Below are 25,024 nucleotides of genomic sequence, written 5' to 3' on the forward strand. Positions count from 1 at the left end.
CATGGATCTGGGGAGATTTTTCTGGGAAAACAGACAAGTAGCTGCTTTCTTTTTCTTCTAAGAATAGTTTTAAGCTGATTTTCTGATTCCTTCTTGATGTATGTAAAATCTCAATTTGATAAAAATATAACGTTTCATGTCATGAATGTAAACTACTTATACTCCTTTAAATACATTTTGGTCTTTGACATACCATAGGGAAAATTAAGCTCACAGTGCTGAAATCTTGCTCCTAAATATGGTAGGTGCAATATTTATTATTTTTTCAATGATGAAGACTTTCAGTCCAGGTGCAGGAGACTCCTCAGTTTCTTTCTCTTTTTTATCCACACTCATGGCACATCAATGTTTCCTGACCAGGGATTAAATCTGAGCTGCAAGGGCAACCTAAGCTGTAGCTGTGTGACAATGCCAGAGACTTAACCCACTGCACCTTAACCAGGCTAGGGGTTGAATCAGAGCTATAGCTGCCAGCCTGACCACAGCTACAGCAACATGGGATCTGCGCTGTGATGAGACCTACACCATAGCTCATGGCAACCCTGAATCCTTAACACACTAATGCCAGGAAATGAAGTTGCAATGTCATAAATACTAGTCAGGTTCATAACTCGCTGAGCCACAAAGGGAACTACTCCTTCTGAATCTTTGAACTACTTCTAGGGTATGTTTAAAGTGGTTTATCTTTATCTTTGGACATAAAACTTGGGAAGAAGCCATTGTGGAAAACACTGAATGTTGAAATAATTTGTGGGTGGCTTAGGCCTCTATCCAACAAACAATAAACTCAAAACCAGATATTTGAGGAAGCGCAGTAAAACTAATAACAAAAGAAAGCATGTGAATTGTATTTAAAAGAAAGTTTCCTCAATTGGGAAATCAAAGATACCCTGAATAATTAACAAAGATCAGTGACATCATTTCCTATGCTCAGATGCTTTGGGAATAACCAAGACATTACATTCAAGTTCCCAGGGTACTGTCTCCAAGGGGAGAGCCACTCATAAATTCCTCTGACTGCAGTCAGGCTAGGAATCACATGGGGGAACACGAAGGCATCCCTTGTTTTAGGTGAGTAGATGGCACTGATTAGCATAATGACTAGGAGAGCTCCAGTGACAATTTTCAACCTCTGTCTTCAATTTAAAATTATAGTTACGAGTTTTAGTTGCTGATGCCAAACTGAACATACTATACCATTAATGTGATTTATCTTTTCATAACTATAATTCTGGAGAAAGCACATATTTTTACCACTGGTATTGTATACTTTGAAGGGAGTAAACAACCTCATTTCTATATGTTATGAATTAAATGCAGGGATTCTAGCTCATAACCATTCTGAAGTTGGAATAAGTATTTCTTAAAAGCTCCACCCAAGATCTTGGCTAAGCAAAGATGCTGATAGTTAGGGAAGAGTTATTGATACTGTGGCTATACCTTAGATTGTAACAGTTTCTGGTAGGGCTTTCAGTTATTCAGGAACATGACCTTACTATTAACTCTTTACATCATGCATTCATAGTTTTATTTGTGATGTAGATATCCATGGCTTCTTTTTGTTATTCGTAAAAGAGACTGTATTTTCAGAGTGTAAATTTCCCCAAGACAAGACTTAGTCAAGGATTATATAAGATTTATGTCATATATAATGTTTTTCGGTAGATGATTCTACCAAATATATGTATGTACATACTTGCTTTTTGGTACATGATACTTATTTGGTAATATATGCTTATTTGGTAAGTGATTCTAGGAAGCAAAAGTGTGGGAAAAGGGTGTGTGAGATTGAGAATGGAGAAACCTAATAAAGGGTGCAAAAAAAGGAGTCAATTCCTATTGTATTTTTTTTCACTTTTTAAAGTTTAATTGAAGCATAGTCAGTTTACAAGGTAGTGATAGTTTCTGCTGTACAACAAAGCAATTTCATCAAACATATACACATCCATTCTTTTTCAGATTCTTTTCCCATATGGATTATCACAGAATATTGAGTAGAGTTTCTCTGTACTATACAGCAGGTCCCCATTGGCCAGTCATCCCATATACCACAGTGTACATATGCCTATACCAAACTCCCAGTCACCCTTCCTAGTCCCCCACAGCAGTGACAACACCAGTTCCTTAATCTGCTAGGCCACCAAGAAACTCACAATTATATATTTTAAATAAAAAACATTTTGAAAGATATCAATATTCCCACACTGATCATATATTTTTAATGATATTTTGCTGACAATCCATAAAAGGACTTTATAGACCTTGTAATGACAACCAGGACATCACAAAAATAAATAAATAAAATGGCTATTATAAATCTCAGGTTGCAAAGGTTTCTAAATTTGACTACAGGTTCAACAATGGAGGTGAGTCCTGTTTTATTCCTTTTTTTTTTTTCTTTTTTTTTTTTTTTTTTGTCTTTTGTCTTTTGTTGTTGTTGCTGTTGCTATTTCTTCGGCCGCTCCCGTGGCATATGGAGGTTCCCAGGCTAGGGGTCCAATCGGAGCTGTAGCCACCGGCCTACGCCAGAGCCACAGCAACGCGGGATCCGAGCCACGTCTGCAACCTACACCACAGCTCACGGCAACGCCAGATCTTTAACCCACTGAGCAAGGGCAGGGACCGAACCCGCAACCTCATGGTTCCTAGTCGGATTCGTTAACTACTGCGCCACGACGGGAACTCCAAGTCCTGTTTTAAATGGTTCTATGTACAATTATTGGATTTATTTTACACAAAATGGCTTTGAATACTAAACTTTTAACAGATGAGATCTCCTGAAACCCACCATCTCTTCCAATGGTTCTTCCCACAGTTATTGTCCTTAATGGCTTGGATGGACAAGTGGAATCAAACTGTGCTGAGTGAATTCATCCTCATGGGAATCACAGACCTTCGTGAGCTGCAGGCTCCCTTCTTTGGGCTGTTCCTCAGCATCTATGCCATATCGGTAGTGAGCAACTTGGGCATGATCATCCTCACCAAGGTGGACTCAGGTCTGCAGACACCCATGTACTTCTTTCTCAGACACCTGGCTTTCATTGATCTTGGTTATTCAACAGCGGTGGGACCCAAAATGTTGGTAAACTTTGTAGCTGATCGAAATACAATCTCGTATCATTGGTGTGCTATGCAGCTGACTTTCTTCATCTTGTTCATCATCAGTGAACTTTTCATTCTGTCGGCAATGGCCTATGACCGCTACGTGGCCATCTGTCACCCTCTGCGCTACACAGCAGTTATGTCACAAAGAGTCTGCTGGGTGCTGGTAGCAGTCCCCTATCTTTACAGTGTCTTTCCTTCTCTGATAACCACCATAAAGATATTCATTTCGTCCTTCTGTGGCTATAACATCATCCGTCATTTCTACTGTGACAGTCTCCCCTTGTTAGCTTTGCTGTGCTCAAGCACACTGGAAATCGAGCTGTTTATACAGATCTGTTCAGTGTTTAATTTGGTTTCATCTCTTCTGATCGTGCTTGTATCCTACATATTGATCCTTAAGGCCATCCTCAGGATGAATACCGCCCAGGGCAGGCACAAGGCTTTCTCCACCTGTGGATCTCACCTGACAGTGGTCATTGTATTATATGCAACTCTATCCTTTATGTACATGCAGCCCAAGTCCAGCCACTCCTTTGACACTGATAAAATGGCCTCTGTGTTTTACACGTTGGTAATCCCCATGCTGAATCCCATGATCTACAGCTTGAGGAACAAAGAAGTAAAAGGTGCTTTGCGCAGGATATGGAAAAATCTGCACAAACACCCAATACGAAATTAAATTTGAATGTGTGCACAATACATTCAACTATACAGAATGGTTTGTTATATGTGATTAACTATTAGAAAGCTGTCTTGTGTCAAAACATGAAAAATAGAGACTTTTGTTTTCGTCTTTTAGATGTGCAGGTAGTGATGATCCCTTTTAATAATCAAATTAGTATTAAAATTTATGTGGAAATGCAAATGATCTAGAACAGCCAGGAGCAATATGTTAGTAGAAGAAAGATTCCAGAGGACTTCTAATAGCAGATACCAGTTCCTTAAATAAGACTAAATTATGTTCACAATTGTGTCACCAGTGCATATGTGGACAGAGATACCAATAAAATAAATGAAAATAAATTCAATAGACTCACCCATATAAATTCACTTGACTTAAACCAATAGCTCCATTGCAATATAAGAAGGAAAAAAGAGTTTTTAGAGTAAATTGACCTAGTTCAATTAGGTTTCCTATGAAAAACATGGACCATAGTCATTTGCTTGCTTCCTATGTAAAAATTAAATGAGATGTATAAACAGAAATGTGCAAATTAAAATCACAAAGTTCCTTGAAGAAAGTAAAATAATATTTTTATCATTTGGGACAAGCAAAGATTTCTAACACAGGGTATGGAAAATGATAATACCAAAAGATAGATCATATCACTCTTTCCAAAATTAAATATTTTTTAATCAAACTACGCAGTTCAAGGGGTTCCCATTGTGGCACAGTGAAAAAGAATCCAACTAGGAACCATGAGGTTGCGGGTTCAATCCCTGGCCTTGCTCACTGGGTTAAGGGTCTGGCATTGCCATGAGCTGTGGTGTAGGTTGCAGATACGGCTTGGATCTTGCATTGCTGTGACTGTGGTGTAGGCTGGCAGCTCCAATTAGATCCCTAGACTGGAAACCTCCATATGCCATGGATGTGGCCCTAAAAAACAAACAAAACAAAACAAAACAAAATACACCATATGAGAGTGAAAAAGGAAATCCCAAGACAATGTATTTGAAACACACGCACCCCACAAACAAAGCACTGCTATGAGTAGTTTGTAAAAAATGAATCCAGAAGACATTAAATGTCTAACTTCTAAAATCAGTATGATCCAGGAAGTCAACTTATTAAGGAGAAAAAAGGGCAAGGTATCTGAAGAAACACTTCACAGAAGAATATGTCAAGCCGTCCAAACAATACATGAATATGTTTCAAAAAATTATTGATTATTAGCTAAGTGCAATTTAAGATTATAATCTCATATCACTATACACCCATCAGGATCACTAAAACTCAAAAATTTCTTTGAACAATTTAAAATTGCATATGAACATAAAGAAACTAATATTTTTCATTGCTTGATGGAGTGTTGCTATAAAATCTTTAGAAAAATAAAGATCAGTAAATACTAAATTTTAGTTGTGTATTCTCTGTGGTGTAGCAATACCATTTCTGAGTGGTTAGGTTTGCTGGAAGATAAGTATTAGCTTATCTTGGCAGATGTTTTCATTATAGATGTTACGTAAAAACAGCCCAGATATTATGGGTCAATATATAATGACACATTCAGTGTTCAAATGTCTTCTAACAATGCAAGAAGGAATAAGAGGAAGGGAGGGGCCGGGGGGGGACAGTTGAGGACGAGGACGAATGGGAGAAAGATAAATAGATACAATATTAAGCGAAAGATAGCAGACTCTCTTGAAGATTACCAATATACACAAATATGAAGAATACTGAACTCTACTCATAAGATACCAACTTTGTATGTTAAATATTTTTTGTTTTCATAATATGTGATACACTTAAATGAGGTATGTAAGCAAGAATGTCAGATTGATTTCACACTTAGAATTCAAGTAATGCAATTAATATCATTATACAATAAAAAATAAAGCACGTTAATGAGAAAATTCAATACTCATTTGTAGTAAACTGGCTAGCAGATCAGAAAAGCAAAAAAAAAAGTTTATAATGATACTCTACAAAATTTATACATATAGGGATAGGGTGAATAGGAAGAACACAGAAATTTTAGGGTAGTGAGAATACACTATATGACATTACAATGATGGATATATATCATTACATTTTTTAAAATCTACATAAAATATCTAATGTAATACTGAAACACTGTAATCTGCTCCTCTGAAATTGATCTCAGGACTAGGAGAGCCAGTCTCACTATTTATAGTCAGTATATATAAAACACAGTAATTGGTTCACTATAATAAGGAAATTAAGGTACAAAACCAAGAAATCCCAAAGAGCCATTTAAAAAAAAAAATCGGTGACTGTTATAATTAACAACAAAGATCTCTATATAATGTATTAACAATAATAGATGCATTTAGCAAAGTTGCTGGATACAAAAATTTAGAAAAATCAACTTTATTTCTACATCCTACTCACAAAAATTTGAAAATAAAATTGAAGGTTTTTTACCATAAAGGTTTTTTACTTACAAAACCATAAAGAAGAAACCTAATTTAGTCTAATTTAGGAATAAACATAGCAACAAAATTGAAACCCTCAGAAATCACACTTTAACACTTTTTTTTGGCCATTATCCCACATATGGAATTATCCTGGAATTGAACCCCCATCACAGCAGAGACATAAAATCCTTAAACTGTTAAGCCAATGGGGAATGGTAAAAAAAAAATTGACATACATTAAATAAGTACATATATGAAAACTGATACCAAAGTTGTCCATTAAGTGGAAGACATTACTGCAACAAAGTATAAAATCTTCAGATTGATCCATAGGTTCAATATTATGCCAACACATATCCTCCCTCATTTTCCTCCCTCCTTTCTTTCCTTCCCTCCTTCTTTCCTCCCCTCCTCCCTCCCTTCCTTCCTTCCCTTCCTTTGTCTTCCTTTTAGAACTGTGAAGGCTTATTGTAAAATTGATTCAGAAAGTAAATCACCATAAATATCAAAAAGAATCTTGAAGAAAGAGAAGACATTTACAAAAGTTACATGTGACATGGCCAGATATTATGGCCTACTATAAAGATTTTGTAATGAAGAAAACATTTTTGTGAGGAAAGACAATCAATAAAATAAGTAAATCCAGAAACAGATCCACACATCTACTGTTACTTGACTTATGGCATTTTCCAAAACAGAAGGAAATATTTCTTCAGTAAATGCTATTAGGAAAGTTGCATGTTAATTCTGAGAAAAACGTAAAAGAATTGGATGTCTACACAAGATCCTGTAAAGAATCAATTCTACCTAGATTAAAGACCCAAATGTGAATTGCAAACAACAAACATTTTAGAGGACAACATGGTGGGAAATCTTTCTGATATTGGAATATGCACATTTTTTTAACCAGAACACACAAAGCAATAACTGTATGAGATTTTTTAAAGATTAATTAGACTATTTTAAGTAATAGAGTAGAATAAAAGGGAATGAATAATCTAGAACTACACATTACAACTTATTTAGTATATTAAGTAAAATAACCCAGATACACCCAAAAATAACATATAGTATTTCCTTTATAACAAATAATAAAAATAGGTGAAAATAATTTATGTTATTAAAAGTCAGAATATTATATTTGTGTGTGTTTGCATGAGTGTATGAATGTGTGTATAAATGTAAGGGGACAGGGAGGATTAAGATGGCAGAATAGAAGGACTGGAGCTCAACCTCTCTCCTACAAACAACAAAATTCACAACTAAAGACTGAGCAATCTCCACCCAAATGGACTGGAAACCTTAAAAAAGATATCCTACTCCAGAAGAAAAAGAGGAGGCCACATCAAGAGGTAGGAGGGGCGATTTCATGATAGAAACAACCCCATACCTCCCAGGTGGGAAGCTCCATAGACTAAAAACTAACTGGTTCACAGAGATTCACCTACAGGAGTGAGAGTTCTGAGCCCCACATCAAACTCTCACCTGCAGGGATCTGGCACTAGGAGAAAGAGCCCATGGAGAATCTGGCAGAGAAGGCCAGTGGGGCTTGTGTGCAGAAGCTCCACAGGACTGGGGGAAATGGAGACCCCATTCTTAAAAGGTACACATGGACTTTCAAATGTACTGGATCCCAGGACAGAGCAAGGTCTCCATAGGAATCTGGGTCAAAGCTGACTGCAGTTCTTGAAGGACATCCTGTGAAAACAGGGGTGAATGTGGCTTGTCTTGAGGGATGGACATTGAAAGCAAAGCTCTCGGGAATATTCAACAGCTGCCTTCCTCTGGAGGTGGCCATTTTGGGATAATCTGGCCCCATCCTTCAGTCAGCCTAAGAAGCCCCAGGGCAAACAACAATCCAGGTAGGATCACAGACCCACCCCTCAGTAAACAGGCTGCCTAAAGACCCTCAGGCACCCAGCTGCCTCTAATCCCATCCATAGACAAAGCCCCACCCACCAGAGGGATTAGAATCTGCTCCACCTACCAGTGGGAAGGCATCAGCCCTTCTCATCAGGAAGCCTACAGCAAGCCCCCATACTGACTTCAGCCACAAGGGGGGCAGACACCAGAAGGAAGAGAGGCTACAACTCTATTATCTGTAAAAAAAGTCACCACACAAAAAAACCCATAAAAATGAAAGGACAGAGAACTATAACTCCGATGAGGGAGAAAGGAAAAACCCCAGAAAATCAGCTAAGTGATGAGGAGATTCTCAGCATCCAGGAAAAAAAAACTTTAGATTGTTGATGCTAAAGATGATGCAAGACATTGGAAATAAACTGGAGGCAAAGATGGATAACTTACAGGAAACACTGAACAAAGAGATACAAGATATAAAATTTAAGAAGAGATGCAAAATACAATAACTGAAATAAAAAATTCACTAGAAGCAGCTAACAGCAGAATACAGGAGGAAGAAAATGAATAAGTGAGTTGGAGGACAGATTAGTGGAAATTATGAATGGAGAACAGAAAAGAGAAAGAAGATTGACAACAAATGAAGAGAGTCTCAGAGAACTCTGGGGCAACGTTAAGCGCACCAACATCTGTATTACAGGGGTGCCAGGAGGAGAAGAGAGAGAGAAGAGGGCAGAAAAAATATTCCAAGAGATAATAGCCGAAAACTTCCCTAACATGGGAAAGGAACCACACACTCAAATCCAGGAAGCACAACTAGTACCATATAAAATAAACCCAAGGAGGAATACACTGAGACACATATTAATCAAACTGACCAAAATTAAAGACGAAGAAAATCTTGTCTTTACAACAAATACTAAAGGAACTTCTCTAGGCAGAAAAGAAAAGACAGAAGCAGGAAACAAAAATTCCACAAATGACAAGGCTCACCAGTAAAGGTATATATACAGTAAAGATAGGAAATCGTCCATGCACAATTATACCACCAAAATCAGAAATCATGAGAAGAGGTGGGTACCAAAGCAGCACACTGGAGATGAACTTGCAATTAGGAGAACAACAACTTAAAACAATCTCATATACATATAGACTCTTGTATCAAAACTTCAGAATAACTGCCGACCAAAAATCTACAATTGATACGCAAACTAGGAATCTCTGGAAAAGAAATATATGTCATAGTAAATAAGTGTATAATCCACCATGAAAGGGGTCATTTGACATCATTCTTGGAATGCTGAAGTCTTCTTACATCTGATTCTGATTTCCTCTCCATCAAACAATTTATAATAATTATAGTTAAATAATGCAACTGTATGATTAAATAATACAGTTATACAATTGTATTATTAATAACCATTTCTCTCCATGGTACAATGTAAGGTCTATAATGTCTTATCACATCACCTAGAATGGTGTAATGCCTATATTGAAGAATCAATAAAATGTAACAAAGTGTGAGGACATATTTATATAATTACACTGTTTTTTAAACAATTTATGCATTTATGTTATTCTTACCAGCTAAATTATTTTTTTATTATGCTATATAAAATATTTAATGGTATATAAGGCTTTTTATTATGCTATATAAAATATTTAATGGTATATAAGGCTTTCTTCTTTGTGAAATTTAGTTGCATAATATACACGTTTTTAATATAATGCTAATTTTTAAAGAAAAATTGAAATGTAATAGATAATACTAAATAGTAAAAATGAAAGCCATACAAAATGGGATAAAGTATAGCATAAATTTCCTTTTTGTCTCAGCATATTTCCCACTCCACTTCTCCAGAGGGAGTCACTTAATCTGTTTACTAAGATCCATGATATAATAATCTGTGTGAATGTAATTGTGTTTAAATATATGTATTTAAAAAAAAAGAAAAGAAAAAAAATGTAAGGGGACAGTTCATGGGAGAAAGGAGAATAAAGTATTCTGGGGTCTTGATAATGTTCTAGCTTATTTTTTAATTGTTATTGCTGTTTAATCTGGATTCTGCTTACACAGCTCTGTTATGTTTGTAAAAATTTATTTATTATGTATACGTTAGTGAATATGTATATTATAATCCACTAATATATTTAAAATATTACAAATAAGGAGAAAGCAGATACACATATATATAATTTTTCCCTTGTGAATTTTTAAAATAATGCCATAAGCATTGTTTAAACATTTCTCCATCATGTCCTTAGCTATAAAGTCATTAAAAGACAGTGTATTAAGAGGAGAACATTAGGGGGTGCAAGAAAAACTAAAATGCCTGTCCTACAGATACAGTGTTTTGATTCCAGATCTCTGGTTTGTGGTAAAGACTTAATGGAGAGAAACTGGAAAAATATATAACCTACCTTTATTTGTATACAAATAGAAAGATCTCCTAAATAATTCCCAGATATCCCACGGGCTTTGTCTGAAACTTCAAAAGGCTTCAGGCATCATTAACAAATTGTGTTCTTTCTCCACAGGGGGAGTCTCATAGGAGTAAAGAAACCCATATATTCTTCTCATTGGGTTATTAGGAACATACCGGGAACACACGGAGATTCCTCATTTGAGTTGGGAGTAAGCTGTACCTTTTCTGTGACACTGAATCCAGCGACTCTTCACGGCCCCACCTTCGACTTAAAACGTTAGTCTCTAATGCCCCACCTTGGTGATTCAGGCATAGCTTTACCAATCTGCTTTGATAACAGCATTTGCTGGGCTAGTACAGTGTTCTAAACATCTTTATGATGATGCTTGCTGAAAGCTAGACATTTACTGTGAGGTAGTAATATGTTCTCTTTGAATAATAAAAAAGAAACACACAATCTCTGGGAAGGGAGTTAGTATTAAGAAATCTCACCCTTAAGACCTTAAGCTTTTCATGATTCTCTTCTTTCAATTGGACCCTTAATCAAGGTGTCAAATATGATATTGCCATTGGATTTTTTTAGAATTTTTAACACCAAATTGTAACAGATTTCCAGAGGGTTTTCCAGCTACCTCCAAATTAAAGGGATTATTTCAGTGTGTTTATAGTTCTCGCAATTCCCCTGCTTCAAATATGCCATGTGTTTTCCAGATTTACCAATATCATTGAAAGGATCAGTGTCATTGGAAAGTTGCCACCTTTTGTTGGAGGTAATATCAAAATAAAAAAATGTTTTTGTTGTTTTTTTAGGACTGCACCCGTGAGATATAGAAGTTCCCAGGCTAGGGGTTGAATCAGAACTTCAGCTGACAGCCTACACTGCAACCACAGAAGCCTGGGATCTGAGCCACATCTGTAACCTATACCACAGCTCATGGCAATGCCGGATCTTTAACCCAATGAGCAGAGCCAGGGATGGAAAGTACATCCTCATGGATACTAGTCCAGTTCGCTGGGCCAGGACAGGAACTCCTCGAAGTTAAATATTAAGGCATCTATTTGACTACATAGTGACTTCACCCCACCACAAGGTCTGATTAGTAAGAAGACTGCTTCTCCCTCCTACCTACACATCTTTGGTGCCATCAAATTGTCCCTTGAATGGCAAAATGTGCATCTAATGGAGACTGGCACAAAATTAAAATCTGTACAGGAGTTCCCTGGTGTTGCAGTGGGTTAAGACTGTGTTGACACTCTAGCAGCTGGAGTCGCTGCTGTGGTGTGGCTTCCATCCCTGGCCTGGGAATTTCCACATGCTGCAGGCATGACCACAAATATCTGTACAAATACAAATTTAGGCAAAGGTCAGTCTTTGCAAAATTATAAATCAGAAATATGTATTCTGCCTCAAATTAAGGTGTCATTCTCATTTCTCATTGATTTAATAGCTCCTATTAAAAACTCTCTTTATGCTTGTCAAAAATGACTTTGGTGTTAAAAAAAATGTATGAATAGAAATGCGTATATATATATATATATATATATATATGTATATATATATACACATATTTTTTTTGCTTATTTATTTATTTTATTTATTTAGGCCTCACATGCAGCACATGGAAGCTCCCAGGCTAGAGGTCAAATCAGAGCTGTAGCTGCCAGCCTACACCACAGCAACAGTTGGAACTGAGCTGCATCTATGACTTACACCACAGCTTACGGCAATGTCAGATCCTTAATCCACTGAATGAGGCCTGGGATCGAATTTGCATCCTCATGGATACTAGTTGGGTTCATTACAACTGAGCCATAATGGGAACTATGAAAAGTGTATGTATATGTGTATATATATATTTTTTTGAAATGTATATTTTTGATCACTCATTATAGAATACCTTTATTGTTACTTATTTTAGTGTTGAAAGGTGTACTTGGGGGTGGGGGGTGCTGTGAATGATTCCATTTCTCTAACCTCTGGACTTATGATATTTTTATAGCGAAGGTCAACGTTAACTCTTGTCCATTGTATTTTGTACATGTTTTGAGAGTCTTCAGAGGAAAAAAAAAAGATTTAAAAGTTCAGAACTGCAGTTCTCATCATGGTTCAGTGGTAACAAACCCGACAAATATCCACAAGGACACGGGTTCAATCACTGTCCTCACTCAGCGGGTTACGAGTCTGTTGATGCCTTGAGCTGTGGTATAAGTCACAGAAGCAGACTGGATCCCTAGAGGCTGTGGCTGTGTTGTATGCCAGCAGTTCCAGCTCTGATTCAACCCTTGTCCTGGAAACTTCCACATGCCATGGGTGCATCCCTAAAACTGATCAAAAAAAAAATTCAGAACTAAGTCATCTTCAATAATCATATAAAATAATGTAAATATAAGTAGAATTTAAAAAATGTTTAATGCTGGAGTTCCCATTATGGCTCAGCCTAAACAAATCCTACTAGTGTCCGTGAGGACTCAAGTTCGATCCCTGGCCTTGCTTGGTGGGTTAAGTTTCCAGCATTGCTGTGAGCTGTGGTTGCAGACATGGCATGGATCCTGTATTTCTGTTGCTGTGGCATAGGCCAGCAGCTACAGCTCTAATTTGACCTCTACCCTGGGAACTTCCATATGCTGCAAGTGTGGCCCTAAAAAGACAAAGAACAAATTAAACAAATAAATAAATAAATTTTAAAACATCAAAAATGTTTAATGATAAGGATGGCGAAAAAATATCTCATGATGTTTCTCACATACAAGGAGACTAGCATTTATTCACACGGATTTAGAAAACAACACACTTTTTAACCTCATTTATTCAGTTAAGTGAGATCCATAATGCTTTCTCTACATATTGAAATCTGCCCCTAAAAGTGTTGTCTCAATAATTAATTTCGTGTTCCTGAACAAGCCACAATAATTTGCTTTCTATCTCTGTGGATTTTCTATTTGGGGTATTTCATAGGATGGAGTTGTACAATATGTACAATATGCAGCCTTTCATGTCTAGCTTCTTTCACTTGGCATAATGTTTCAAAGACTCACCACTGTTGTAGCATATATCAATACTTCTTTCCCTTTATGGCTTTTTAACATTGTATTTTATGGATATTCCACACTTGTTACCCATTCATCAGTGGATAGATGTTTATATTGTTTCTACCTTTTGACTATTACAAAAAAAAATGCTCCTGTGAACACTTATGTACAAGGTTTTGTATGAACACCCAAGCTTTTTAATAATTGGAGGTTATATCTTAGAGTGGAAATGCTGGATTATAATGGTAATTCTATAATTAATTTACAGAGTAACCATGAAATTATTTTCATAGTGACTATACCATTTTATATTCCCTAAAAAAATATATCAAGGTTCTAATCATGCCACAACTTTACCAGCATTTGTACTTTTACTTTTTTCATAGCCACCCAGTGATACTTCACTGAGGTTTTGGTTTGCATTTCCTTAGTGACTAATGATGTAGAACATATTTTCATGAGCTTATTGGCCTTTTATTTGTCTTCTGTGAGAAATTTTTATTCATGTTCTTTGCCTGTTTTTAATTTGGGTTGTTTGTCTTTTTGTTGTATTACACCTTTACCAGATATATGGTTTTTACTTTTTCCATTGGGTGGGTCACGTTTTTAATTCTTTGAGAATGTCCTTTGATGAACAAAGTTTTATTTTTAATTTTTATAAAGTCTAATGTATCTATTTTGACTTCTATTGTTCATGTTTTTTTGGTGTCATATCCAAGAAACCTTGTCAAGAGCTTATCTGACTTGGGAGAGAAAGATCTGAGCTTCCAGGTGCTGGTGTAGCCAATTCCATCAACAGCCATAAACCAAAAACTTAAGATTTTAATCACTTATAACAATGATAATCTCATAATATCTCATGACAGTTAATAATTATTTTTTGTATTTATTCTCAGCTTATGTTTCCCAAATGGTCTGGGTGGACAAATACAATCTGACCCTGTTGAATAAATTCATCCTAATGGGAATCATGGACATCCCTAAACTGAAGGCTCCACTGTTTGGACTCTTCCTCATTGTTTACCTGATCTCAGTGATGGGTAACCTGGGCTTGAGCATCCTCATCAAGATAGACCATAGGCTACAAACACCCATGTACTTTTTCCTCAGACATCTGGCTTTCACTGATTTTGGTTACTCAACAGCTGTGGGACCCAAAATGCTAGCAAATTTTGCTGTAGATAAACCTACAATATCTTATCATTGGTGTGCTACCCAACTCATGTTCTTCAGTGTGTTTATCACCAGTGAAATTTTCATTCTGTCAGCAATGGCCTATGACCGCTATGTGGCAATCTGTCACCCTCTGCTCTACATGGGCCTCAAGTCACCAAGATTATGTCAGGTACTAGTGACAATTCCCTACCTATACAGCCTCTTTTTGTCTGCGGACCATCATAAAAATTTTCAGTTCATCATTTTGTGGCTATCATGTCGTTAGGCATTTCTACTGTGATAGTCTGTCTTTGATAACTTTGTTCTGCTCAGATACACAGGAAATTAAATTGATAATTCTGATCTTTTCAGCTTTTAATTTGCTGTCATCTGTTCTGATAGTCCTTGTGTCCTATATTTTTATCCTTGCCACCATCCTCAGGTTGAATTCTGCAGAAAGAAGGCTCAAGGCTTTCTCCACATGTGGATCTCATTTGACAGTGATAGTCATATTCTATGGGACTCTATTCTTTATGTATGTGAAGCCCAATTCCAGTGACTCCCTTGATGTTGATCAAGTGGCCTCCTTATTTTATACTTTAGTGATACCCATGCTGAATCCTACAATCTACAGTTGGAGGAACAACGAGGTGAAAAATGAGCTACCTAGAGCCTGGAGAATGTGTGCAAATATTCTTTTTAAAACTCACTGTAGGATACACTAACAATAAAGCATGTATTAATCAAGGTATACTATCACTGGGATTGTTTTAGCCTTGTAATGTTACCCCTATGGGATGAACAAGAATCAATGTATGATAAATATAGAAATAAAATGGTTCACTATTTTAAACCAAAATCTATCACCAAGAGATGGCTAATTCCTGCTCATATTTCAGATGTTTACCCAAATCTAGTTTCATGTCCAGATAAGCTTCCATTCCTACCTATTTTCAGATGTAGCTTATTTGCATGTCTCCTACATTAAATATTTCTTTCTTTCTTTTTCTTTTTCTTTTTTTTTTGTCCTTTAGGTCCTCACATGTGGCTTATGGAAGTTCCCAGGCTAGGGGTCGAATTGGACTACAGCTGCTGGCCTACACACAGCCACTGGCCTACACACAGCCACAGCAATGCTGAATCTGAGCCACTTCTGTGACCTACGTCACAGCTCAAAGCAACACCATATCCTTAAACTCACTGAGCAAGGCCAGGGATTGAACTCACATCCTCATGGATACTAGTCATTTATTTCTGCTGAGCCACAAGGGGAACTCCAAATATTTATTTTTATAAACCAGGGAATATATATTATATTCACAGCTTTATCTGTATATATAGCTCAGTAAAAGGCACAAAATAGAATGCTTGATAAATGTTACATAAAAAGAATGTATATATCTGTATGACTGGGTCACTTTGCAGTACAGCAGAAATTGGCACAACAGTGTAAATCAAATATACTTTAATAAAAAGAAAGAAGGAAATGATGTCTTCCAGGAAAACAAATATGTTTACAACATAAGTGGATTTATTCAAGAAAATAGACAGGCATTGTTATTTTAACAACCAAAACTTCCCTCTGTGGGGCTTAGAGAAAATTCAGGAAATAAGCAGAATGATAAGGGAGCCATAAAGTATTGAGGTTGATGGTATAGAGCAATATGAGAATTAAAAAGAGTAAGTATCCAAGATGGAGTTTAAATTTTTCTGGGAGTTGTCAGGGAGCTTTCTGTTAAGAATGATGTTTAAATAAACACTTGTGAAGTTGAGTGAGTGGAATAAGTGTATATCTAGGAGACTGTTCAGGGGAGAGATAACTGTCAATACAAATGTTTTTAAATGACAACAGGACTCTTGTGCTGAAGAACATCAGACTCAAAGGACAGGATGTTAGGTCCATAAAATGTTCTTAGGAAATAAAAGAGAGGATGATCTTTGGTTAAATGACAGTTATGACTGCTATGCAAATAACTGTAGGATGCTAAGATTTGGAAATGGAAAGTCCTAAGGGGGATTAATGCGATACTTATGGGAGAAAACAGGAGCTTAAGCCAGGGTCAGAACTGTCAGAGGAAGAGAACTGATTATATTTTTGACATTTTTTAAAAGAAAATTTCAATAGTATACCTCATTTTCTGTGAAGATATAAAAGGCATTTAAAAAGATGAATAATGTTAAAAGAATGGAAAGCCTAGTGGCAGCATTCTCCCTCAAGCATGTTAGATACCCTTTTCTGCCTTCAAATAATGTGAGTAATAGAAACTGGATTTGTCCTCCCATTAAAACAATAGGGAAAAAAAAAAAAAAGCAAAGACAAGACAAGTTATATGAAAGAACATTTTTCAAAATCTTGACTTCAGGAAACCAAGGATAGTTTTCCTAGCAGATGAGGAAAAAATGAGGTAAATACTGAAGTCCTCGTAGACAAAAGTTTGCCTCCAGACTGAAATATAATAACTTTACCTGTTTCTTATTTTTGTCCTCAAGACTGCAGTATCAACTCCACAGTGCCAGTATCCCCACAGATGTCTGCCTTATCCATCCCAACCACCCCAAGAGCCAATTCCTAAATCTCCATCTGTCTCTCTGTCTCTCTCTCTGTCTCTCTTTGTCTGTTATATATATAAAAAAGAGAAATTACATGTAAGTCATATACATAATATGTATATATATTTATATATGTACACATGTGTGTATATGTATACATACATATGCATGCATGTACATACATATATATGTCTTAGGCACATATGAATGTATGTATATATGTAGGTAAATATGTATATATGTATGTAAATATGTATTTTATATATCTATATAAAAGAGACGTCATGATAAATCACAAAAAATATAAATTGTGAAACTAAAATTTTAGATAAGAACATAGGAAAAAAATCTACCGCAGGACTATTCGCTAGGTGAAGAGCTCATCAACATGTTGTTAGAAATGCAACTCATAAAAGTATAAATGGTTAAATTGGACTTTAAAATTAAATCAAACTGTCAATCACACACTTGGACATTCATCTTTAAGAAAAAAAATTTATGTGTCTACAATCACCTTTGCACAAAATTATAGAAGCTTTACTTGTAATAGTTAAAAATTGAAAACTCAAATGTCTTTCAATGGGTGAATGTATCTTCAATAAAATGTCATCATAGAACTATAGTTATAAAGCAGTGATGAAGTACAAATAACCAATATGCACCAAAACATGATGAACTGTAAGAGAATTATGTTGAGGGAAAACAACTTATTGCAAAAGATTACAAATGATATTTTCTTTATAAAACAGCTTTCAAATAATAAAATCATAGTCATGAAAGATAGATTAGTGGTTGAAAGTGGTTAAAGACCCTGAAATGAGAGAACAGAGTGAGTGTGGTCAAAAGGAATAGTGTAAGGGACGTTTTCAGTGATGGACTATGTCTGTATACTGACTGTAATGGTTACACAAAATTTCCCATATGATGAAATTGCATAGAGCTACATATATGTACACAGAACCACACAAATCAGTGCATGAAAAACTGGTGAAAACTTAAGTCAGTTAATGTACCAATGTCAATTTCATGGTTCTGATATTGGACTGTAAGAAAGTTGTCACCCCTAGGGAAAAATAAATAGGACATAGGTACTCTGTGCTTCCCCCCCAACTTCTTATAACTCTATAACCATTTCAAAATAAAATATTAAAAACATAGACTCTAAGTTACCAGGGACAGTGTGGGCCAGAAAGGGGTAGAACAGAAATATTACATAGACAGAATAATATGTTCATTTTCTCGATTTTTTAAAGGAGAAAAAGATAGATTCATTGCTTTACCAGGCAAAGGGGGTCATAGCAGGCTAATGCCTTAAAAGCTGCTCCCCCCTTGGAAGAGATTAGGAGGTGGTTTTATAGCTTGGGGAGTAGAAAATATGTATGTAGATAAAAATCAGGATAGAAGCAAGGTTGCATTGTTTCTCAAAGCTGGGGTTTAGTAGCCCCAGTACTGCTTCTGGTGGTCCTCCTTCTTCATCAAGTAGTTCTCGCATTTGCTGTGTGTTTTAGTTCTGGTGTCTGGACTCACTGAGATTCAGGCTCTCCATGTCTCTATGGATAAGGAATTCAGTGAGAGACAAAGTGATAGGCAAAAAATATATTAATTAAGATAGGACACTTGTGAGAGATGCAAGTGGGTAGGCAAGGAGGTTATGCCCATTATCTTGATTGCTTTAATGATTTTTTCAGGTGCATATATATGTCAAAACTTAACAGATTTTACACTCTACATATTTGCAGTTAACTATTTCCATGATAATTATATAAAGACATTTTACTTAATAAACATAACCAGAAATCTAATAAAAAATAAGGGGAAAGTCAATAATAGAAACACAAATTAAGATTAAAATCATTTTAAATTAACAATAAAGAACATAATTTAAGCACCTGTAGTAGAAGGGAGGGTCCAGGAGAATTCATTTGTTTGCTGGTGGAAGAGTGTACTGGTACATCCAAAATTTGAAATATTTAATAAAATTAATGTTTCATTATATTTTATTTTACTAGGAGACCTAACTACTCTGTGTGTGCCTATGTGTAAATATATGTATAGGTGTGAGTATAGATGTAGGTATATTTACGTGTATAGAAACACAAGTAAACACACAAATGCAGATATGTCAAGGGCACAGCATGGATAATTTTGTTTAAAACATGTTAACAAGGCAAACTCAAGAATTTTTATTGAACTCTTTATTGTAGGAGTGTTGGAGATAAATTATATTGGAAATAAACATCTACCAACAAAGAATACATGCATGAAATGTGTTATATATTATTAACTATAAAGAGGCACGAAACCAAACATATATATCACAACATGGATTCATTGCAAATAAAGTGACAGAATTGAACAAATCAATTATAGCAAAATGACATATTAGGACATATGCACATAAAATATTACATTTTTGCCAGGAGTATATCAAGCACAGTAGAATATTTGTTAGTGTGGAGAACAAGAATTGGAATGGGTATTGAACATGATGGAATAATAAGAAATATTGGAATATAATACAGGCAAATGCATAACGAAAGACTTAGATAATGACAATTCACTCTGAAGTGAGAATGAGAATTATGGTTCTCTCCATGGTCAAAAAGAAAACTAATAAAAAAATAATTGAAGGAAATCACACCTTATACACACAATGCATTATTACTTCAAGTTCATTTAATCATTTAAATAATGCAATAGGACAGTGTTTAAAGTGAGTCTACTGTGGAGTTCCCATTGTGGTGCAGCAGAAATGAATCTGACTAGGAACCATGAGGTTGCAGGTTCGATCCCTGACCTTGCTCAGTGGGATAAGGATCTGGCATTGCCATGAGCTGTGGTGTAGGTTGCAGAAGCAGCTCAGATATGGCATTGCTGTGGCTGTGGCATAGGCTGGAGGCTACAACTCTGATTAGACCCTTAGCCTGGGAACCTCCATATGCTGCGGGTTCGGCCCTAAGAAGAAAAAAAAAAGACCAAAAAAAAGTTACTCTAATGTCATTCATTTGTGGAGGCCATTGTAGAACTAGAGGAATATTGACAAGATTTTCTATAGATAAAATATAATTCATTAATAATTAATATAAAATACAATAATTAAAGGTTTGCACTGTAGAAGTTGACACTGCAGTCTTGAGTACAAGGGCAAGAAAATGAAGGAGAAAATCTATATTTCAGTCTGGAGGCAGATATTTTTTCCCTCATGGGATCTTGGTATTTGGTCTTTACAAGCTTTGACCGCTTAGATAAGGCCCACCTATATTCTTCTGGAGGCTAATTGGCTGTGCTGAAGATCTATTGATTCAAGTATGAATAAAATCTAAAAAAATTCACTATAACATCTATACTGATGTTCGACTAAATGGCTGGAGACTATATCCTAGTCCAGCAAAAAAAGAATTTAATCAGAAAAGTGGTGAAACAAAAATAAATTAATAAAGAGTAAAAGTAGGGGAATTCTCTTGTGGCACAGTGGATCAAGGATCTGGCATTGTCACTGCAGTGGCTCTGGTTACTGCTGTGGTGCAGGTTCAACCTCTGGCCTGAGAAATTCTGCATGATGTGGGCTCAGACTAAAAGAAAGAAAGAAAAAAATACAGATATTAAATAAAAGAATAAAAGGTAGGAATCCAATACATCTTACCAGCTGGTAAAATGAAATGCTCTCTCATATTAATAAGCGCACCCCCTCCCTTGCATTCTGTTAAGATTTCAATGCTTCAGAGACAATAAAAAAAATTGCTTGGCCTCTCTTCAGGGAGTATCAGAAGGTGGAAGAAAAATACATAAATTGTTTTCACTACATCTGAAGCATATGGAGAAGCCAAAACAGAGGTTTCACAATAGGTAAATAGTGTATTTCATGTGGTGCCATATTTTAACAATATCCAAATAATTTTGAAGATATTAGCAAGATAACACAATTATTCTATGATAAATATGAGGATTTGATTCAACTTTCTGTACATCCTGCTATTGATAATGCTTGAGAACAGGACTGCTCCCCTTTTCCTTCAGATTAATTGTTCGAATTATTTCACGAACACAATGAGCATCTTTGAATTGTCAGTGGCATATTTTTATGTAGTATTTACGTTTCATACAGATGCTTAATTATTTGAATAAGATAGGACAAAACTGCAAGACAAGAAAGGCTAACTAAAGAGTTAGGAATTTTAAAAATTATGCCAGAATTATGAAGCTGCAGGTGGTCAGTTTATAGTCTGATGATTTTCCAAATCCTTAGTCAGTTAGCAGCTCTAGCCTATTCTTATTACCTTCTCAAAAATATTGTATATTTAAATTAGAATAAAATTGCAATTTTTTTCTGATCTCTCACTGAGCGAAAAAATAAAGGTTTCTATCTAGCATGGGGATGTGAATTTTTAGAGGCTTAAAGATTTTTAAGTTCCCAGTGTTACGGTGAATGTACAATATACAGCAGGTTCAATTTCCAGTGGAATTGGGTAGAACACATACATAATTTCCTTAAAAAGTATAGTTCAAAAAAAATAATTAGAGAAACAACACAGAGAGGAAACTGAAAAAGTAATTTGATGTCTTCCAAACAATTCTGAAGCTGGTAAGAAAAAGCTCTTCAATCCCTCCTTTTCTTATAGGAAAATCAGCATGTTGCAAGGTAATTTCATTTTTGTTAGCCTTTCATCATTGTATATAAACAAGATTTTATCACTTATTCTAGTCACTACAAATATATTTTTCCTAATTGCAGTTCAATACTTCTGATATAAGAAAGGTATGAACATGTGATCTATGTAAGACATCAGAAACTCCTTTATCTTTTTTTTTGTCCTTTTTCTATTTCTTGGGCTGCTCCCTCAGCATATGGAGGTTCCCAGGCTAGGGGTCCAATCAGAGCTGTAGCCACAGGCCTACGTCAGAGCCACAGCAACACGGGATCCGAGCCATGTCTGCAACCTACACCACAGCTCACAGCATTGCTGGATCATTAACCCACTGAGCAAGGCAAGGACCAAATCGGCAACCTCATGGTTCCTAGTCAGATTCATTAACCACTGAGCCACTACGGGAACTCCAGAAACTCATTTTTTAAGCAAAATATTTTGTGAGACATATGTAGATTTCCTGTAAACACATATGTATTTTGATGATATAAATGTTGTACTTTTCTATTTGCTTTCTTGGAACTCAGAGACTCCTGACACTGCTATTTTCATTGTAATAAGGATAAATTTAAATTCCATTAAACAATTTTTTTAAACAAGCATTAGTAGAACTATTTTTTTTTTGTCTTTTTTTAGGGCCACACAAAGGCATATGTATGTTACCAGGCTATGGCTCGAATTTGAGCAGCAGCTGCTGGCCTATGCCACAGCCACAGCAGCAGGATCCAAGCTGTGCCTGAAATCTATGCTGCTCACTGCCACCCAGATCCTTAACCTTCTGAGCGAGGCCAGGGATCAAACCCGCTTCCTCATGGACACCATGACGGGAACTCCCCAAACTTTTTGAACCACTAATTCATTAACCTTAGCCTGCCATCCTTATTCTATTGTGGTATTACATGATTTGTTTATTTGTTTAAGTGACAGATTTGGGGAGCTACTCACATACATCTTTATTTCATTGCATTTCTGTATTTTTGTAAGTCTACATTAAATGCTGCTATCATAGTATGGAAGTGTTCATTGTGGCTTAATGTGCAGACTTAACATCCCAGAATCGTATATATTTCTGTTTATAATTTGTATTTTATTTTCCCAGAATGATATTGTGTAATATAATGATTTTAAAGTTTTCTTTTTCTGTAGAGCATCTCTTTACACAAAGAAAATGTTTATGAGACTTCATTTCATAAAGCCAATTTCAGTTACATCACTTGCTCTCATTTTGCTCAATTTCCTTATACTATCTGAGGTCCTTCCATGACAAAATATACCTTACATGTTACAAAGTACCTAGTAATGTCAGTTTTAATGAAAATGCACTTGGAGAGGAGAAAATACTTTAAGTCTGAGGTAATTAAATATTACATATTTTTAAGCTGTAACTTAAAGCTAGGGCACATTGATGGTCCCAGTTGTAGTAATGAGTCATGGTGGGAGCCCAGGGGGTCTGTTACCTGGATAACACAGTAATCAATCTATTCAGAAGTTAAGTTACACAAAAAAATGCATATGTACACACGAAAAGATGACATTTCAGGTAACATATTGTCTTCATGAAGAAATTAAAAATAAACATATACAGAATTTTCTATGTATTTGATATTTGAGAGGCATTTTCAGGTACCATAAATACATATATATGCTTAATTCTCATTTATCTTACCAACAATCCTTCAAAAAAACAGTTGATTTTGCCGATATGTGTAAAGACATGATAACTTGTATTTGTCCTACGTGCTCCTTTGTATATACAAAAAGTATAATTACAGGAGCGATTATATCAACCTATGTACTTTTAATAGGATATTTTCCTGTATAAAGACAAATTAAGTGTACTATGATCTGTTAAAATATTTTTTTTTTTTTTTTTTTTGTTTTGGTCTTCTTGTCTCTCTTTAGGGCCGAACCTGCGGCATATGGAGGTTCTCAGGTTATGGGTCAAATGCGAGCTGTTGCTGCCGGCCTACGCCACAGCCACAGAAATGCCAGATCCGAGCCATGCCTGTGACCTACACCAGAGCGAACCTTAACGCACAGAGCGAGCCCAGGGATCGAACCTGCAAACTCATGGTTACTAGTAGGATTTGTTTCTGCTGCGCCAGGACAGGAAGTCCAAAATTTCATTTTTTTACACCTCTATCTAATATGGTTTAAGTGCATTAAGCCTTTTGTGCTGTACTACCTACAGACACAAGGGCTTTCAGATGAGTGCGTTTTAAATCAGGGGCTTCTAAATGTTCCCACACATAATTGGAATTTGGATTTTAATTTTTATGATGTTATTAGAATGTGCATTATGAGATTTTTAATTTTCTAAATTTTATTATGTGATTCTCATTTTATAAAAGAGGATACAATAGTGTACCTTCACCTATAAAACAACACGTACAATTTATGACACTATTTTTATTTATTTATTTATTTATTTATTTATTTATTTATTTATTTGTCTTTTTGCTATTTCTTGGGCTGCTCCCACGGCATATGGAGGTTCCCAGGCTAGGGGTCCAATCGGAGCTGTAGCCACTGGCCTACACCAGAGCCACAGCAACGTGGAATCCGAGCCGTGTCTGCAACCTACACCACAGCTCACGGAAATGCCAGATCCCCAACCCACTGAGCAAGGGCAGGGATCAAACCCGCAAACTCCTGGTTCCTAGTTGGATTTGTTAACCACTGCACCACAAAGGGAACTCCGACACTATTTTTAGACATGCTTCCTTCATTGACATTTTTATTAATCCATATCTATATCTGAATACATTTCAATCAGAGTTTGCAAATCTTGGCCATTTAGTTTTGGAGCTGTATAATTCTTTGTAGTTGGGAGTTGCCCTAATAAATTATAATCACCAGCCTCACTGGACTCTAACCACCTCCAGAGGTGACCACCAAAATACCTCCAAACATTATTGAATACTCTTTAGGGGATTAATCTCCCCCAGGGGAAAGCTACAACTCTTTCTCTTTCCCAAATATATTTTTATCTCTCTTTTTTATTTGTATATTTTTATTTTTTATTTACAGGAGATGGTGAATTTTTTTCATTGTGCTTAAAAATATATTTAGATTTGCATATTTTTGTCAGCTGATTTTATACATGATGCTATTGACTATGCTGATATCTTTAACCAGGTTTCCTTATAAATC

The 25,024-nt window shown here is 35.8% G+C and overlaps 1 protein-coding gene and 1 pseudogene across 1 annotated transcript; both read left to right on the forward strand.

Moving 5' to 3' along the window:
- The first annotated feature begins 2,827 nt into the window (after positions 1-2,827).
- Positions 2,828-3,784, forward strand: LOC100522603 (olfactory receptor 8K3-like). Its single transcript, XM_013987632.3, has one exon. It carries the CDS (start codon positions 2,828-2,830, stop codon positions 3,782-3,784), a length of 957 nt encoding a protein of 318 aa, XP_013843086.3.
- A 10,646-nt stretch (positions 3,785-14,430) lies between these two features.
- Positions 14,431-15,400, forward strand: LOC146406197 (olfactory receptor 8K3-like; annotated as a pseudogene).
- The last annotated feature ends 9,624 nt before the right edge of the window (positions 15,401-25,024 follow it).

This window comes from Sus scrofa, chromosome 1 (assembly GCF_054392235.1).
Source record: "Sus scrofa isolate SSC_HxYL_T2T_F1_AM1 chromosome 1, Sscrofa_HxYL_maternal_Yorkshire_Landrace_v2.0, whole genome shotgun sequence".
In the NCBI taxonomy this organism is placed as follows: domain Eukaryota; kingdom Metazoa; phylum Chordata; class Mammalia; order Artiodactyla; family Suidae; genus Sus; species Sus scrofa.

Coding starts and splice junctions, on each gene's coding strand:
- LOC100522603 (XM_013987632.3), top strand. CDS start 2,828: ATGGCTTGGATGGACAAGTGGAATCAAACTGTGCTGAGTGAATTCATC.